This window comes from Dermacentor andersoni, chromosome 3, assembly GCF_023375885.2.
Source record: "Dermacentor andersoni chromosome 3, qqDerAnde1_hic_scaffold, whole genome shotgun sequence".
Lineage (NCBI taxonomy): Eukaryota > Metazoa > Arthropoda > Arachnida > Ixodida > Ixodidae > Dermacentor > Dermacentor andersoni.
This window is the reverse complement of record NC_092816.1, coordinates 154,957,050-154,976,288: the sequence shown is the minus strand read 5'-3', so window position 1 is coordinate 154,976,288 and position 19,239 is coordinate 154,957,050. Positions and strand designations below refer to the sequence as shown.

General features: G+C 49.4%; 1 protein-coding gene across 1 annotated transcript; it reads right to left on the bottom strand.

The window, feature by feature from the left end:
* Window positions 1-4,011: 4,011 nt before the first annotated feature.
* LOC129382886 (solute carrier family 22 member 7-like) lies at window positions 4,012-18,638 on the bottom strand. The gene is made up of 2 exons (XM_055067118.2): window positions 18,288-18,638; window positions 4,012-5,813 (listed from the first exon to the last, which is right to left on the bottom strand). The coding sequence occupies exons 1-2, from the start codon at window positions 18,636-18,638 to the stop codon at window positions 4,251-4,253; spliced, it is 1,914 nt and encodes a 637-aa protein (XP_054923093.1). The 3' UTR covers window positions 4,012-4,250.
* Window positions 18,639-19,239: the final 601 nt, after the last annotated feature.

Below are 19,239 nucleotides of genomic sequence, written 5' to 3'. Positions count from 1 at the left end.
AACCTCTTCCACGCACGCAGATAGAACGGAAACCTAGCGATATAAAACTTCGCTGTAAGAAAACTCGGCAGAACCCATCTCAAGACGACTGTCGATGGTAATGCATTTAGCATTGATTCAATTTAGCCACACAACGTATCGCCACCGCCGAAACGAGTTTTCCGTGACGCGTGTAATGGAGCTGACTGCTATTGTATCCTCAGCGTCGCTTTCAAAGTGCCTGACCATTAGCGCCAGCACGCGCTCAATGTTGCACGGCATTCGGTGCCGTTGTATGCCTCGCAATGTACCCCTTACTCTATGCTGGTCGAGTACAGCACGGAATTGTTGGTTGGTCCCGATTGGTGCGCGGCTCGTTCATACAGGTCCGTCAGGCGAACAGCTTCGCAGTAAACGTTTGAATTCATAGGAATAAACTGGCTCTCCCGTAATCGGGAGTAAAGCAGACTGGCAACCCGTAAAGCAGACTGGTTGGAGATGATACATGTCACATTCTTTAAATGGGTGTAGTGCATGTGCTCAACGGCACGCCCCACCACACCACCCCACACCGCACCACCCACGCCATACTGTGTACTGGTCCACATGGATGCTGTCCATCTAGAGGAAGAAAGCAGGCTGAAGGCCGCACGCCTGACAGCAAAAGACGTCAGGGAGGTTGAGCGCACTGGTCAGCTAGAAGAAGAATGAATTGAATTCTAGTGTTTCACGTGCCAAAAGCACGATTTGGTTACGAGGCACGCCGTAGCGGGAGGCTCCGGGTTAATTTTGACAACCAAGAGATCTTTAACGCGTACCCAAAGCACGGAACACGCGCGTAATTCATTTCGCCTCCATCAAAATGCGGCCGCCGTGGCCAGGATTTGATCCCGCGACTTTGCGCTTAGCATCGCAACGCCACAACCGCTAAGGCAAAGCGGCGGGTAGAAGCCGCGCGATTGGCCGCTGTGGCCACTTTGCGTCTAATCGCGGGCATCTCTCACGCTCGGAAAAACACTTATGTAGCACGTATTGAGCAACGGAAAGCTGCATCGGTTGTTTTTCATGTCGCTCTACATTTTCTAATTAACATTCGTCGTCAAATTAAAATATTTCAGAGGTTGACTAATCAGGTACAACTAATTATGTAGTTAGACAGAATGGAAAAAATAATCTCAGTATCTCCAGGTGACGGCAAACATCGCCTTGGTTCTGTCCAGCTAACGTGGCGTTTGCATATCTTTAACTCTTGGTGCGTGATAGTTGGGATACCCTGTATACACACTGCCACGTACTGAGTGACTCAAGTTCTTCTGACGGTAGATTTCCAACCCTGCTCTATCAGCACATATCAGCCTGATGCGCTAATCATTCGACCGCAATCTACCCAGCGACCCAGGAGGAGAAATGGCTAGTGGTTGATTGATTGGTTAGTTGGATGAATCCTGGGGTTCTGCGTGCCAAAACAACGATTTGATTATGAGCGACGCCGTAGTGAGGAACTGCGGATTAATTTTCACCATCACAGGATCTTTAACGTTCCCACAATGCACGGGACGCGCCTAGTGTTTAAAGCCGTGTGGGCGTGGGGAAGGGGTCCGAACCCTCCACTCCCCCCCGCCCACTTCATTTTTTGAGGAAGGGCTTGGCCTCCCCTCGGCAGGCCAACTGTAACACTGCGGCACCCATTCTACATGCCCTGAAGGCGATTTTATTACCAGTATTACCTTGTGCGGGGCAATTCTAGCTCCGCAATTTTGTTTTTGCTCACGCCACATCAATCGGTTGAAGTGGCGCGAGCAAAAACAGGAAAGCACGTATTGTCGTACTGCTCTATGCATTTCCCCTTTGCGCTGCACATGAAGGTCATCGCCCTTGTTCGACTAAGATTCTTAGCACACCATACCGTTTCTTGAGCCACCTGAGCGTGACGCTACTTGCTCGCGTATTAGTGAAGGTTCAGCTTGATTTCTTTATGTTTACAGATAATTTCCATTCGTTTAGCTGTGCTTTACGAGTGCTATGTTATAGCATAAGTCGCACACATTGTCTCTCTGTTTAGGTGAGTCGGTGTGAAACCATGAATTATGTTATTGTAGCGCCTGAGGTTGGGCCAGTTAAGTGAGGCAACTAATGTTCTGTGTTGCAACCAGACATATTCGTTTCGAGTTTGACCGTTTACCTCCACAGTTACTTATGTAAAAGGATTTCCAAATCGCCAACTTTCTCTACCTACTTGATTCTTTAGTGCTTGAAGAACTTTGCCATCGTTTAATATACAGTAACGTGATCCTTAATATGGTAGTCTAAATGGTATGGTACGGTATGAAGAACTTTATTTAGGTCCTGAGGGATCAGTCCGGGACTGATGCGGGCGGCTCCCACGTCGGTACGGAGAGGCCGAGCCCCTCTGCCGTCACACGGGCCCTCTGGAAAGCCCTGAGTTGGTCCGCCAGCACTTCACTGCGCAGCACCCGCTGCCACCGATCAACCTCGTTATTTTTGCTTGTCGCGCGAATTTAGTGTGCCTCAGCTAACGTTAGGTAAGCGGTTAAAGGCTGGTGACCGAACAACGAAGGTAGCATTGTCAGACTTTGACTGTGGTTTTAATTATTTGACGGGCCTCACTGCCAGATACAAAGCTTCACTGATTAACTTTAGCTAGAGTTTGAACATATGCAAATACCACGTAGCTGGACAGAACGAAGGTAATGTTGTAATGCCCGTGCTATACGGGTCGCTAGCCTGCGGTCTGAGCCTGGAGCGTATTATTAGGCACCGGAGCTTATATAAATTATATCTGCCATTGTAACTTCGACAAATTCCGAAGTCTAATTTCTCGTAACTCGTACGGTGGGCGCAGTGGAGAAACTTATTCTGCAAGTTATTTCTCGATAATTTCGAGCGAATTTCAACCACCTCGTTGAGGAATGTACGACGAAATGTGATCACACAGCCGGCAGGGGACTATTTCATGATGCGTAATAATCTAAATTGTGCACGTATTTTAGGCAGTTGTAATAAAATATAGGTGTTATCGTTTTCATGTTCGACTACCGCTAGGCACACGGTTCGTTTATATACCAGTACCATAGAATTTTCGAACAAATCAATGCGCCGGTAAGTAATCGGGAAACTTGCCACATCTTGGCGCGGATAAGCCACACGTCGTGTCATTCTTACATGTCTCCCAATAGATGAACATGAGTCACGTTCTGACCTTCCTCGATTTCAGCTTTGACATGCCTGGTCAAATACGTTCTTTCACTCATTTGAAAGGTCATTTCGCCCTGCAATTCCACTATCTGTACAAGGGTACTTTTTGCATGAAATCGATATGAAAGCGGCTGTACAACATACATTTACGAGTAATGCCTCGGCCACGAGTCGGCCACGGTCATAGTCGCCTCTACCCAAAGCTCTTACCTTATTTCCTTTCATTGCGCTTAGCACGCTCAATGCCGCATCAATCTATTACGAACGCTGTTACCTGCGGGCTCCGCTTTCCCTCGTGATCTATTCGCCTTGCGTTGCATTGCGCGCTCACACCTTGCGACGCCGACCTAGGCCAGCTAGCGAGAGACCGCTCAAGTTGTGTTCTTATGAACACTGCAGTGTAATGCTCGCCAACCCGATCATGGTATCGGCTTGTATTGTTTCAGCTTTTGCGGTCGACGACAAAGGGGACCGGTTCGGCAAGAACGTGCGCCCGGCAGCAGTGTCGGCGCCTAGGTTAACGGATGACCGCGTCTATGCTCGATTAGCAACACAGACAGTACAAACAACGCAGTTGTCAAACATTCAGAAGCAAACACTTCTCCGCAAGTTTGTCAGAATACTGCAGGCAGTCACAAGTTTTTGAGCGACCAAGACCGCAACCCCGCTGTCATTAGCAAACAGATGCCGCGGGTGCACACAAACGTGATTCGAGGAGGCCCTTGGGTACTGCAGGAGGATGCGACAGCTGTACCGAGTGCTGTTCGAAAAAAAAAACCGCACGTGATGTCTGCGCACTCCGAACACTATATAGTGGCTTTATCTTTCTGCGTCACATGACCGCAATTGACGGTTCCGTCAACAAAGTACAAGTTTCGCCTCAGCAATCTGAAACGCAACTCCCTATGAACTCCAACTACAGTAAACCCTTAACGAAATTCACTAAAAGCATAAGGATAGCATCGTCACATGCTTGCAAACACGATTGAAAGCTACAGATAAATCACTGTTCGCGGTACACAAGACAGGGGCATCCTGGTGGTAAAAAAATACGGTCAGCGGGAAGTAGGGCCGCGGGAGGGTGAGAAAGCGGCTCCGCTGCTTCTGGCGCTCTTTTTGGCCTTTGAGTGTTTTACATTCTTGGTGGAAGAAACGTATTTGGAACTTTCGCCAACCTCTGCCATCCGGGACACCGTGTCAGGCGGAGCTTGTAAGTCTGGTGAAGTCGCGCCGCATGTCGAACTGCGTTGCGATTTGCGACGTTTGGCCTTCTTGGCGACAGCCTCTGTGCCTTGGCCCAAGGATGCCTTCAGCGCCTCCTTCCGCTGCTCTTCGGTCATAGCAGCTGGCTCCAGTGTCGGTGACTGTGTCTTCTTGTGCACAAATATTTCGGGCAGCCACTGGATGGCCATCCCGCTGGCGAACACGAGCAGGGTCATGATGATGTCGAACACCAGTGTTTCGTCGGAAAACATCGAGTTCAGGAAAGTGGCCAGCAGCGCCCCAGCACGCCCGACCGAGTACGACACGCAGAGGCCTCTGCTTCGTATCGAGGTGGGGAACACTTCCGTCGTGTAGCTGCAGTTGACGGCCATGGCGACCGCAGCGCTGCTGTCCACCACGAGCCTCGCAAGTACGATCCAGGGGAAGGTCACGTTCAAATGATGGAGTGCGGAATGAAGGGTGATAGACACGCAGAGCAGCGCCAGCACCATGGACAAGGTGACTCGTTGGCCCCACTTTGTGATGCCGTTGTAGACTACGACGAGGAGGATCACCTGCAGCATGAGTGCCGACACGGCCCATAGGCTATCGAGCGCCGTCTCGCGGAGCCCCGTTCCGTAGAAAGCAAAACTGGCGCCGAACCAGGAAATGAGCACGGACGCTGCGCGGCGGCTACGCGTGGATACGCTGGCCGAGATGGTGGTGGTCGTCGGGGACGCCGCCTCTCGCTTCTCCAGTTGCTGCTTGAGCGCCTTGAACGTGCCCTTCGCCTTGGCCAGGTCGATGCCGTTCTGCGCGGCCGCGTACAGTACGACGCGCTCGGCTAGCCGAACTCTGTGCGTGTCGACGAGCCAGACCGGAGACTCCTCGACCATGTAGCAACAGGCAGCCGCCATCGCCGACACCGTCGCGAGAAACGCTTGTGATAGCCACCAGCGCGGACTGGCCATCGACACGATGGACATCAGCGGCAACACCAGAGCCGGACCGACGCTCGCAGCCAGGAGGCTGTAGAGGGCGCGGTGTTCGTTGCCCGTCACCTCGTAGAGCACGATGAAGACCAGCATGTAGGTGGCGCTGGACGTGCCGGCAACGAGACAGCGTATCACAAGGAACACGGAAAATACCTGCGACGAGCCGGTGGCCAGGCATGCGAACAGCATGGTGAATGAGCAGGCAAGAATAGTGGGTCTGCGCCCGTGGCGGTCGGACAGGACGCCGGCCAGTGGCACAAACACCATCGAGCCGATCATGTACGCCGATGAGGACAGCGCGTACAGCCAGTGGCGGCCGCACACCAGGTCCCAGGCGCTGACGATGCTGTCTTCCTGTCGGTCGGCAGCGTATTCCCACTGGTTGCAAGACACGACTCTGCGCTCGCTTGCGTTTTCACCCTTCGAATAAAACATGGAAAAAGCATAGGTGGCTCAGTTGAGGATCCGACTACCGAATTGGCGCCAACTGGCGCACGTCAATAATTGTGTAACTGACTCGGAAGGGTTTCGACACGAGCTAGTTGTTACGGATCATTCTTTTTAACCAGCGCTGGTCCTGTGCTCTTCCTTGTGTAAATGACACCTGAGCTAAAACACGCAGGTTGTTAGCACCTAACTGATAGGCGAGACGCTGACCCCAATGAACTCGGGGTCCCATGCTTACTCATAAAGTTATTTTGTTCTGAAATGACGTTGCTTTTGATTTTCGTTCTTTATTTTTAAGTCGGCTGACAGCATATCTTAAGCAGTGCTGCTAAGAGTGCTCTGTCGTTCTAGACTATTCCACAATTAATCTATACCTATGCACGTTTATCTTCGCATATATATATATATGGAGACGGCGTCAGCCGGTAAACCGATGAAAGCTTGCACGGAATTAGAATCGCAATATTTAGCTGTCGATAGTCCTCACAGTGATCCCTCAATTGTCTCTAGGAGTTTTAATGAAGACCGTCGAATAATCTGAGAAGTCATAGCGCTGGCTACAGCTGCGCCTGCAAACTCGACTGAATTTGAATCCAGCTTGCTTATATGATACGATAAGATGTTGCTTGACGAGGACAGCTACTGATACTGAAGGTGTCCGACACCAGCTCTAACACCATTGTTACGAAAAAAGCAAGATAGTTCCGGCCGCGCACTTAAGGGGAACCGCCTACTTACTGCTTTCCGTGTTTCGTAACGCCTCAGCCGTCCCAAAGCTATAGGCGTTTTGCTAATAAACAGTCGGAACACTAAAAACATCAAGAACGTGCAAGTCTGATAATGACACTTCAAAGCGTATGTTATCATTGGAACAGAACTATCATGGCCAGACAATAGTAACGGAAAACATTTTGAACCTTGTTTATAACTATACTGGTGCGACCACAAGTTAGTCTACTATGCGGCGGTGTTGTTGGAACACATTAGTGTTTGATTCGGGACCCCAAAGAAAATCTGTCATATGCATGTACGTCACGCAGTCATCGTCGCGCAAGTCCGCGAGATGGCGGTACTTTGTCGCTTTGTGCCAACCTAATGGTTACGAAAGTAGGCATCAAAAGGTTGCAGCGGAGTGCTTTACTAAAGTGGTCGTGCTCTTGACATATATATATGGAGGAATGATGATATTTAGGTGTCGTTTGTTTTATCGCTGAACAATTTTGTAGACTATATGGTCGGCTAGCTGCTTGGACATATATAAGGGTAATAAATACGGCAGTACTTATAAGTGTTTTGCGTGTATTTCAGTCGGCGTCCACATGCAACCAAATTCCAGGTGAGTTTTGGAAGGTGATCCACCGCTAGGTGGTGCTGCGGCGGCTAACATCGTTTAAACAGTATTACAGATATCTACAGAAATGAAAAGAAAGGGCTTGCCCCCTCTAATTTTTCAGGGTCTCATTTTCACAATGTAAATAAAGTCGCAGCTGTTAACCTAATGTATACGTAACATTAACCCGCTGTTATTACTTAGTGGATTCGGCGTTACGCTGCTAAGCACTAGGTCGCGGGATCGAATCCCGACCGCGGCGGCCACATTTCGATGGGGGGCGAGATGCAACAACGCCAGCGCGCGTTAAGGTACCCCAAGTGGTCTAAAGTAATGCCAAGTTCCCCGCTACCGCCTGCGGCATAGTCATATCTTCGTTTCGGCACGTGAAACTCCGGAATCCATTTTTCTTATCCTATAACGTTCGCATGGGTGAGGAGGTTATGAATATTTGTCGTTCCACGTAAACTTTACATCAATCAAGAAAAATTTAAAGTGAACCATGTGTGATTTCGACGTCACATGCCTTGTTATAAGCATATGGCGTGGCGCCGGGTTCTGGAGTTCTGCATTGAGCATATTTGCCTCCTTACCTTTTACTAACACTGACTCTGCATTCAAACACTATGAAAAATGATCGAAACATTGAATGCCCCGCGGCTTTTGCCATTACTTAGCATTAATACTGCTGGTCGGAGTGAAGCTACTAAATCTCCTTTAAGATATTAACGTGTTTGGAAGGCGCTTGCGCTTCGCATATGCGCGTTAGCTCGATTGCGTGATGCAATTTACACATAGCCGCTCACGCCATGCAGCTGTACAGCATCTTTCGCAAGCCGGACAAGAACTGCTGAGATGGATTTTTTTTTTTACTTTAGACGTACACCTCTGCCCACAAAAGCTTGAAGACTGTGAGAAATCTGCGAAACGCCTAAAATACTTCGCCACGTAAGCGGGGGTGCACTAGGTGTAGTTCCCACAATACACCAAACGTTTCTTTTTCCGTTGTTGTTGTTGTTGTTTTACGTCAATAGCATTTCTTAATAAGCCTTTGTCAGGTAATAGAAATTTACTCATTCAAAGGGATTACTCGAAAAGGCTAACATTGACTTGCGCACGAAATCGAAATGCGTTATGGACTAATTTACAAAGTTTTGTTATTCAACGTTCTAACTAATTACTTCGCGTACATATTGCAGTTTATGAATTCGAGGCCGAGAGTTATCAACTTACGTTGAGTTTGAAATATTTTTCGAAATTGTTATCAGGTTTGAGGTTACTGTTGTTGATGTACTGTTGTTCCGCTTACTTTGTTAACAAAGGCCTTTTTTTTATGCATTAAGGCTCTACAGTAATTCGAACAACAGTGCATTTTGCCGCACACTTTGGAGGCGCATATCCCGAATCTGGTATCCTCAGAATTCCGTCCAAGTGATGTTCCTTGCGAACTGACCAGCTAGAATTCGTAAATCTCAATATGTGCTGTAATATAATTAGTTGAAAAGGTAATTAGTAACACTGTGGTAATCATTTGATTACGCATTTCAATGTCACGTGAAAATTAGTCCGCCTCTTTTAGTAGTCCAGCTCGAGGAGTAGAATTCTGCTACGTGCCAAAGGTGACTAAAAAAATAAACAAATTAACAAAAAGAACGCTTCATGGAACGAGCATAACGGGCGCTTGCGCGTCTTAAGCTACACGAAGCATGCTCAGGGGACGAAGTGGAAGATTTTTAGCTGCTTCAAAGTTCCAAACGAGTCCCTGAGCCAGTACACATCCCCATGTCGCACTATTTATAACCAAGGCCATAGACCCATCTGCCACATTCTGCTCTTGTGAGGAGCGACACCGACGCTCCGAAGCTCCGAATGGTGAAAACATGTGCTTTCACACTCACCAAAGATTTGGCACTCTTTGTGTGCGATAAGAGAACGACGAAATTATCCGGGAAAGTATGTAAGATCATTGACGCATTCACTGACTTGTTAGTAATGACAAGGAACCTTTGGTCAGCAGCCGCTTACAAAACCAGATAGTGTGTTGTATGTTCAGTCTTGTTTCTCAATGCTGGCGCCACCGCATATCCAAAGACTATAAAGTATAATGGCCAGGCCTCGTTTAACAGGAAGCTCTAGCTAGAGGGCTCCTGTCTGAATACATAGGAAAGGAGAAATCGTTTTTCTCTGCAATTAAGCTGCATCGAAATCGATTGGATTTGTTGCACTTCGAATAAAATATCAAAAATTCGACGACTGTAGGAAACGGAATTTTAATTTTAGCCACGAAATTCAGGGACAGTAGGAAGCGGAACTTTAATTTTACCTACAGCTCATCTCAACAACGAAAAACTATATAAAAATTCTATAAATAGCGTTTAATAATGACTCTAAAGCGCTCAAAATCAATATATTACACATGTCAGGGAAATGTATTGGATTTAGCAACACCCTTGTATAGACTGTGGCCAAACCACGTAAACTGCAGACTAATGCACCAAATATATATGCTTTAGAATGCAGTTTACGGAAAAGCAGTATCTGTTTTGTGGAGAGTTAGGGAGTTGTAAACTTCGCTATCCCAATTTTTTCCAAACATACCATTGTCTGGCAATTTTCGTAAAAAGTTCAAACTGAAAATCAGACTTCCGCTTCCTACAGTCATTAGAATTTAATTTTCTCTCTCGCTTGCAACAAATTACATTAATATCCGTAAAGGGTTATCTCAGAAAACCCTTTCTGCATTTTACATGTATTTGAGTAGGCAGCACCAGAGTTTGGTCCGAGCTAAAGCTTCCCGTTAAGCCGGGTGACATATTCCATAGACCTTCTAGGAAAAGTTAGTTCAGAAAATTCTGGCTGCAGTGTCGAGGGAAGCTGCCAGCTGGGTGGTTTAGGCAACATAGCAATTAGGGTTAGTGAATGGTTTTGGCTAAACATGTTCCTTCCGGCTTGGTTACCTCGCAAATGTATTATTTTTCACCAGAATATCGCGTTTTAAGTGCTAACAACTCGCAGTGAGGGCAGTCTAATTTGTCTAACGTTTGCGCAGTCTGATTGCTTTCTGCATTTAGAAGAATGGGAGTGGATGAAAATTTAGGCAACTAAAGGCTAGTAAACAGCCTTAAATAAGCTAAGAATATCGTCTTTGACACCAGCACGAATATTCGACAAATCTAAATCACTGTAGCGAAGAAGACTGGCGCAAGTCTTGAAGAGGGCGGCATGGGCGCATTGCGGGTCTGAATGGATAGCGGAGCATACATCTGCGCGCATATGGCGGGGGACGACTAATAACCATTTGCGGCCATCGGAAGCGTAATTTCGACGATAGAGAACACCATCCCGTAACTCAAAATGAGAAGCTTGGCGGCGGATAGCGCGTGAAGGGCGTGTTGTTGAAGTGTCCGAAATGCAATCCATGGGCCCTATAACGTAAAACTATTCCAACATGTTTCTATTCCAATCTCCTGACGTCAAATTTGCGTAACCGCCGACGCAAGCACCGGGCGGTCACCCCCAGGTTTGTCTGAACAGACCAATCAAACGCTCTCCTCGCTCATAGGAGGTCACTTTTGTTTGCTTGAAAAACGAATAACGTTACCTAAACTGAGCGGCTTGTCGTATCTAATTGGCTGACAAGAGGCGAGGAGAACGCTCGAGTGGAGAGGGATTCACTGGGGCAGAGCCAGTGCACTGAAAATCGATAACCGGATGAAGAGGGTGGTGCCGGCGTGCGCGATTGGTCGGCTTTCCCTTACTTAGCTTGTGGTGGCTGGTCGAAAATCACGGCGGCATGCAACGGAAGCTTAAGAATGACGCTAAAACTGACGGTAAACTGACGCTAAACTGGCAAAGAAGAGTTGGCAGAATGAGGTGGTAAACGTCGTGCCGAAAGGGCTCGAAAACGTACATGGCCACGCAAGAAGTGTTATTATACGCAAATACACCCATGCTCTTCGGCAGGTGCGAGTAGCCAGATCGGCGGCAGCCATCTTTTATTCCTTTCGGAACCGGGCAGCCTGTGGCTATTCCGAAGAAAATTCACTTTTTTTCGGCATATTAATGCATCTTTATCGCGTACACGTCACTTTGACGCGGTGAGTTTGTGCGGTTTTGTGACGTCGCGTGACAGGCATGTGAAGTGGGTGCAGCCCGAAAGCTTTTTACCAATAGCCGACGGCTAATGGCGAAAAGGGGTCGAATCAGAAATAACTTTTTCTTTTTTCTGTCAAATCATGCATAATTAGTGTGTACACATCATATCAGATGGGAAGGTATCGCGGTTTTCGTGACGTCGCGTGACAGACAGGTGAAGTGGGCGTGGTCGAAAAAAGTTTTCGACCAATGATGGAGGGCTGATAGCAGAATTGGAATAGAAAAGTTTGGAATAGTTTTACGTTATAGAGTCCCATAAGTGTCGCAATCCAGGGATATTTGCGCTGCTCCACAGCCATGTTGACGTGCACAGGCGACGAAAACACCGATTCGATGACTGAAATGCAAGTCATGTCACTTCGTGTGGGCAACCGAGAGAGGGCATCCGCGTCGGTGTGTTTACGGCCAGACTGGTAAATGACGCGTATGTTGAAGTCTTGCAACCGTGGAGCCCATCGCGCAAGGCGGCCAGACGGATCGTTTTAGAGCCGTTAACCAACGTAGAGCATGGTTATCTGTACCGACGTCGAAGGTGCGGCCGTACAGGTAGGGTCGGAATCTTCCAAGGGCCCAGATGATAGCCAGGCACACCTTTTCGGTGACGGAGTAGTAGTTGCATTTCGCTTTCGTTAGTGTTCGGCTTGCGTAGGCTACTATATTCATCATGCCCACGGCACCAAGTCCTATGCCCTGGCGTCGGTGTGGACTTGCGTGGGGGCCTTGGGGTCGAAATGGCGCAGTACGGGAGGCGAAGTGAGCAAACGCCGCATTGTTTCAAAAGCATCGTCGCAAGCTGTGGCCCAAGTAGAAAGTCGTGTGTCGCCGCGAAGCAGCCAAATCAAGGGAGCAATGATACAAGCGAACTTCCGGATAAAACGACGAAAGTAGGAGCAGAGCCCGATAAAGCTCCGAAGTTCTTTCAGGGACGTGGGTTTCGGGAATTCGGCGACGGCGCGAAGTTTGGAAGCATCAGGTAGTATGCCATCTTTCGATACGACGTGTCCAAGTATCGCAAGCTGCTTGGCTCCAAAGCCACATTTATTCAAGTTAAGCTGGAGGCCTGCCTCGGTGATGCACTGCAGGATTTGTTCGAGACGGTACAGATGTGTGAGAAAATCTGGAAATATGACGACGACATCGTCAAGGTAACATAAGCATGTCTTCCATTTTAGCCCATGAAGGAGATTGTCCATCATTCGTTCGAATGTTGCAGGGGCGTTGCAAAGCCCAAACGGCATAAAGTTGAATTCATATAGGCTGTCTGGGGTCACGAAGGCTGTCTTCGGGTGATCGGCAGGATTCATAGGCACTTGCCAATAGCCTGAGCGTAAATCCAGCGAAGAAAAATACTCTGTGCCTTGCAAACAATCCAGAGCATCGTCGATGTGCGGTAGAGGGTAGACGTCTCTGCGAGTTATGTTAAGACGGTGGTAGTCGACGCAAAATCGAATTGAGCCATCTTTTTTCTTAATCAGGACTGCAGGTGACGCCCAGGGGCTATTCGAGGGTTGAACCACTCCACGCTCAAGCATTTCGCTTACTTGATTTTCAATAACACGGCGCTCCGCGGGTGATACACGATAAGGGCTCTGGCGCAGTGGTGCGTGGGTGCCGGTGTCGATCTCGTGACGCACAGTCGATGTGCGGCCTAGTGGAGCTTGTTGACAGTCGAACGTAGATTAGTATTTCCGTAGAAGGCTGGGAAGCTGCGAACGCTGCGTAGGGCTCAGGAGGGCATCTACTGAGCTATGGAAGACGTCTTGCGTAGGCTGCGAACAAGGCAAGCTATAATTCAACGAGTTCACGTCTGAACAGGTGTTGTCAAGAGGTGCGTCAAAGATGGTCACTGAGTGGGCAGGCTGAAGACGCCCAACGCACTCACGACGACGTAAGACGAGGGGCGTGGCCTTAGTGTTGGAAACGAGCAGTCGCGTGCAGCCACCGCTGACAGGACATCGAAGGGTAGGGAACACCGTCGGCGAACAAAAATATCCGATGGGATAAACAGGGCAGTAGTGTCAGTGGTGAAAGTAGAGCAGGCATTCGCAATCACAGAAGAGTGCGGAGGGATCGTGGTGTCTTCTGTAACGGCCAGTTTGTCACCAAAATCGTCAAAGCCATGTAAACGGGCATCGGGAAGCGGAGAAAATTCAACTTCGGCGCGAGAACAATCAATGATGGCCTGATGGTCGGAAAGGAAGTGCCAGCCCAAGATGACGTCGTATGAACAGGATGAGAGGACGACGAACTCGACTGTATACGTGTGTCCTTGAATGACGATGCGGGCGTTACGTAACAGGGGTAATGCACTGGGAACTTGGAGTGACAGCGCAGAAAATGGCGTCATTACTTTTCGAAGCTTGCGGCAAAGTTACGTAACTGCTGAAATGGCGGCGCCTGTGTCGACTAATGCCAGTGTGACGACTCCTTCTACAGATACTTCGATTACGTTCGTTAGAAGAAAGCGAGGCTTTGTGTGGTTCGACTGGAACGCATTTGTAGCGAATAAGACTGGCGCGCCCTATGGACGCACTATCATCATCAGCCCGCCGACAAAGAGGGGCTCGCGCTCTCGGTGTCTGACGCTCGACTGAGACGGTCGCGTTCCTGACTGCTCAATAAACCGCATTACATAACAATTCCATGGCAGCTGAAAAATCGCAGCTACCAGAGTTCACTCTACGTAGTTTAGTAGGAAAATATGACAAAGGAGTGTAGCCAAGGGAGATACTGAGCACGTGAATCCCCTCTTCCCCGATCTGGCATGAACCGCCATGCGACAACTGCCTATTGTTAAGAACGGCCCTGCTGACGTGCAAGTGTTGCCAGCCAGTTTCGACAACGGGCGTCAACGCTTCCTGGAGCGCCGCCGCAAACCTCTAGCCATGGTGTCACTAAGTCGCCATTGTGACTGAATGCGTTCGGCGGGCCAACTATTGTTACCGAACCCACCAACGCCATCCTGTTCTGCTATGAGTGGGGGAGTTGCCGCGGGAACGTCGACGAAGGCCCCTTCCCACGCGCCGATCAAGACGTAGGGCAATGGCTACTCAGCTCCGAGTTCTACGAAGCCCGTCTGACGTCGGCTCCAGAGCGTGCACCTGTGTGTGTGTGTGTGCGTGCGTGCGTGCGTGCGTGCGTGTGCGTGTGCGTGTGCGTGTGTGTGTGTGTGTGTGTGTGTGTGTGTGTGTGTGTGTGTGTGTGTGTGTGTGTGTGTGTGTGTGTGTGTAAGCCGTCCCTGGGAGAGGCGGCGTGTTTACAATGACTGGACGAACGTTTACGTCCGAGTGCTTATAAGCCGCTGTTGTGCGGATGCTCGACACACTTTCTTAAGCAGTCATGTTGGACAGAGACACTCTCTCAAGCAGTCGCGTTAGACTGACGTACTTTCTCTCGAAGTCATGCTAGACTGATGAACTGCAGTACATACCGTATTTTCCGGTGTATAAGACGCGGTTTTTTTCCAAAAATCTTGCTGGTGCGTCCTATACAAGGGTGCGTCTTATATGCGAATTTTTCGTTTTTTTTTGCGGGTTCAGAAATTACTCAGGTTCATGCTCAAGCTTTTTTCACCGAAAAAATATCACTACCAATGATGCGGTAGTAGCACGGTTAATACTTCAATACGGGGACCGCCGTGCGCAACTTTTTTTAGGTGAACTTTATCATGAAACGGCGGGGATGACGACTTCCAGAATCGCAAACACGCGGTCGTTTCGGAGGCGCAAGCAAAAGTAATGTGAAATTCCCAAAGATGGCGACAGTCGCGCTTCTCGACATTGTCAAGACAAGCCAAGCCGGCGTTCTTTTTTAGTCATTCTTTGCAACTTCGCAACCGTGTACGTATTACGTCAGTGTTGGTGACTTCGGCGTGTGTTTTCCACTACCTACACCTGTCGTGCTCGGTCTTACTACAGTATGCCACCGAAGTTGCGCAAGAGCTACACCGCAAAGTTCAAATTATCTGCGGTCGAGTATGCTACCGAAAACGGAAATCGGGCTGCGGGCCGCCATTTCGACGTCACCGAGAAGATGATTCGCACGTGGCGACAGTCGTCCGCCAAACTGCAGGCGATGAAGAGCGGAAAGAAGGCTGACCGCGGGAAGAAGGCGCGGTGGCCTGAACTTGAAGACCGGCTCCTCAAGTGGGCTCTTGAACAACGGGCTCAAGGTAGGGCTCTGTCAACCGTGCAGTTGCGCTTGAAAGCACGCACTTTGGCGAGTGAAATCGGTGCCGCTGATTTTGTTGGTGGGCCGTCATGGTGCTATAGATTTATGCAGCGCAAAGCCTTGTCAATAAGAGCGCGAACGACAATGTCTCAACAACTACCAGACGATTTCGGAGAGAAAGTGGAGAAGTTCCATGAATTTGTGAAGAAGGAAGTCGAAAAGAACAACATCATCGACAGCCACATCGTAAACATGGACGAAGTGCCTCTAACATTTGACATCCCTATGTCAAAAAGTGTCGCTCAGAAAGGTGATAAGACTGTCACAGTACGAACAACTGGGCACGAAAAGTCTCACTTCACTGTCGTACTTGCGTGCTGTGCTGACGGAACAAAGCTGCCGCCGATGATAATTTTTAAAAGGAAAACGATGCCAAAAGAAAGCTTTCCGCCTGGTGTTATTGTCACAACTAACCAGAAGGGCTGGATGGATGAGCAAATGATGGGAGTTTGGCTCGAAAAGTGCTTTTCGAAGCGCCCGGATGGATTTTTTCACTCCCGGAAAGGCCTGGTTATGGATAGCATGCGGGCGCACATTACTGACTTGACACTGAGGCAAATCAAGGCGAAGAACTGTACCCCTACAATAATACCCGGTGGTTTGACGAAGGTTCTACAGCCTTTGGATATTTCCGTCAACCGCAGCTTTAAAGCTATTTTGCGACGTATTTGGGAGGCGTGGATGACGGAAGGCGAGCACAGCTACACCGCAACTGGACGCATGAGGCGCGCTTCTTACAGCGAAGTTGCGAAGTGGGTCCATGAGGCCTGGAGTGCTGTTAGAGTGGCAACCATAACTGCAGGGTTCCGGAAGGCTGGCCTGCTAGCTTCATCGCCAACCGAGCACGACGACAATCAGACCAGAGAATGCTTCAGCCGCGTTGCCTCCAGAAATGGGCGAGCTTTTTGAGAGCGCATCCGAAGATGAAGACTTCGATGGTTTTAAGTAAAAATAAAATGTTGTTATGGACATATGGGAGAGTTCTTTCGTCGTATTTTTCTTTCTTTTTTGCTAAAACGTGGGCGGGTATGGCGTGAGTGTTGCCTTTTGCGATCACTTAGCGTTGCTTAAGAACTTCTCACAGGCCGCCGCGGTGGCTCAGTGGTTGAGTGGTGATGGTCGATCAAGCGTGTTTAATTAACCCTGACTAGCCTAAGTGGGTAAATTGGGCTGCGTCTTATACACGGGTGCGTCTTATATACCAACTTTTTCAATGAGAGCCTTCGTATATGGCGAGTGCGTCTTATACAAGGGTGCGTCTTATACACCGGAAAATACGGTACTGTAAATAAATCCGTATTCCTCGTTCTCGATGACAAGCAGTCCTTCCCTTCATCAACTTCCTCAGCGTGGATAAGTTGGACGACGGCATGGGCCAGCTACCTTCCAATTCATGCCGGACTCCTCCAATCTTGACAACGGGTTACGAGCGATGGTATTGAGCCCCCAATCCTGACAATATGCGCCGCCCGCCTTTAAAAAACGTATTATTTGCTACGCCACGGTTTATGACCTACTTTGTTGTCAACCGTTAACATGCGTGCCCAGGCACGTACCCAAGGGGGGTCCCGGGGGGGCCCGTGCCCTCCCCGAAATTAAGCGGCATAGCCCCCACTCCCCGCCCACGCCACCACTCCTCACAAACATTCGTAAAGCGCCGGCAAATCAATCTATTCGGCGGTCAACAATTTCCTGCCTTTTACAGCGAAAGCTGCAGTATATGACTAACCTTCTGTAGTTTTTTTGGCGTCCGTCAACAGAAAAAATCATCATGTGGGCCGATCCGGGGGATAGTGCACCAAGGGTCCAAGCTCAATGGCACATACCCCAGTGGGCTCGGGAACTTATAACGCGCCCTTCGAAATCTTCGGCATGGCCTCACGCATGGTGATCTGTGCTTAACGCCTGCTTCAGCTCCGCCGCGGGCCGGCCCGGCATTGCACTACCTTCGGGATGGAGTCACATATGCGGAGCGCTGAACACCTGCGTCACCTCCGCCGCAGGTGGGGAGTAGAAAAAAACGCGGCCGGAAGTGGAGAATTCCGTGTGTTTTGAATGGCGCTTCAGCAGTTATCAGTGGAGTGGCCTGACGTAGCCACTTCTCTGCTGTAGTTATGTGGGTGTTTTTCTACCCTTCCGCGGTGGGCATAGTACGTCTAGAACCGCAGCGTCCTGTGCTCTACGCGGTTGTACGGGACTGGTGACCACGCATCGTTACGCACCTTCCCGAATAACAACACGAGTCGTATTTGGCACTTAAATTGGTAGAGCAGTAAACGAGGGGTACAGAAGAACTCTGATTGTTTCGAAAACATATATATACATTTCTCTATAGTTCTTCCAGAGCTAATTCAAAATACGCTACTAGAAATCTTTATTTTACACTTTCGCTTGTTTACATGTTCTTGGCAGTGTTCTTCCTGCGCTTCTGTCATGCGCGAGTCCATTTGATGTGGTTACAATTGTTTGCCAAGTGAAGGAGAGGTGTATCTCACAGGCGTACCTATGACGTACACCTTATTTCAATTCTCTTGTGCGCGTTCACGCGTCTTTATGGCGCATAGTGGGCATTATTCACATTCGTACTAGTAAAGGTACCTCCCCGCCCCTTATTTGCATAGAAAAGTTACCTTAAGTTGGGCCCCCCCGGAAAAAAATCCTGGGTACGTGCCTGTGCGTGGCCATACATCTAACTACATCCGAGTCAATAAGAGTAATAAGCAAATTCTCACCAGCACCGGTGGGTCGTAGACGGTGCACTGGCTGAGGCTGCCGTCGGCCAGGACGGGTATGGCCACGTTTTTCCACTCCTGGACGGGCACGTGCAGAAATTCGTCGGGCGGGCGACACCAGTGCTGCACGGGACGACCGATGAGTCGGTACGCGAACGCGTGCAGCACAAGCACCGTCAGGCAAAGCACGGCGCAAAGCAGCACCCTCCTCTGGAACTTGCCGTGGCCCAGAATGACGTAGACGTTCTCCTGGATGATGGCCCTCGCGTCGGAGGAAGTCACGAAGCCACCCAGGATGCTCCGTGGCTGCGAGGCTGCCTCACCTGTGCCGACCTTCGCTCCCGATTCCATGGCGTCGACGGCGGCGACGGAAGAAGCGCCGGCGCTGCTGGCGTTGTAGACGTAAGCAGGGGGCGGACCTGGGCGCGGGGTACGTGGCAGCGAAGGCAGCCCTTCTGCTAAAAATCTTGTCGCTGGTGTAACCGCAGCCGAAAGCTATGGAGACGAAGGATGGGAGCCGTCAGCGCGCGTCACGACAACGGCAGCGTTCCCGTTTTTTCACCTTCAACGATATACTGCAACGAGGTCTTGAACAGCAGCGAAGATTTCGTTCGCGTCTTCTTTAAAGCTCGTGAATGCGCGCGCACTGTGAACGTGACAGTTGGCGCATCCCAAGCTTCCTCGTCGCCTTTAAACAATTAGGCACGGATTTTCTTTTTCTCGAAGGATTTCTTGCGGGGCATACTGAGAGATGTCAAGGTTAATTCGCGACATTTCGTATAGGCATGTCGACAGTGCATTTGCGAAGAAGTGTTTCTTATGTTGTTGTTCTCCTATGCTGTAACTCCTGACACTGCGGCTCATATGGTAAGGGTGTCACATTTTTAAAGCGACTGGTCTTCTCTGGATTTATCGGCCGTTTTTATGGGCAGTGGTTGGTCGTAGACCGTCG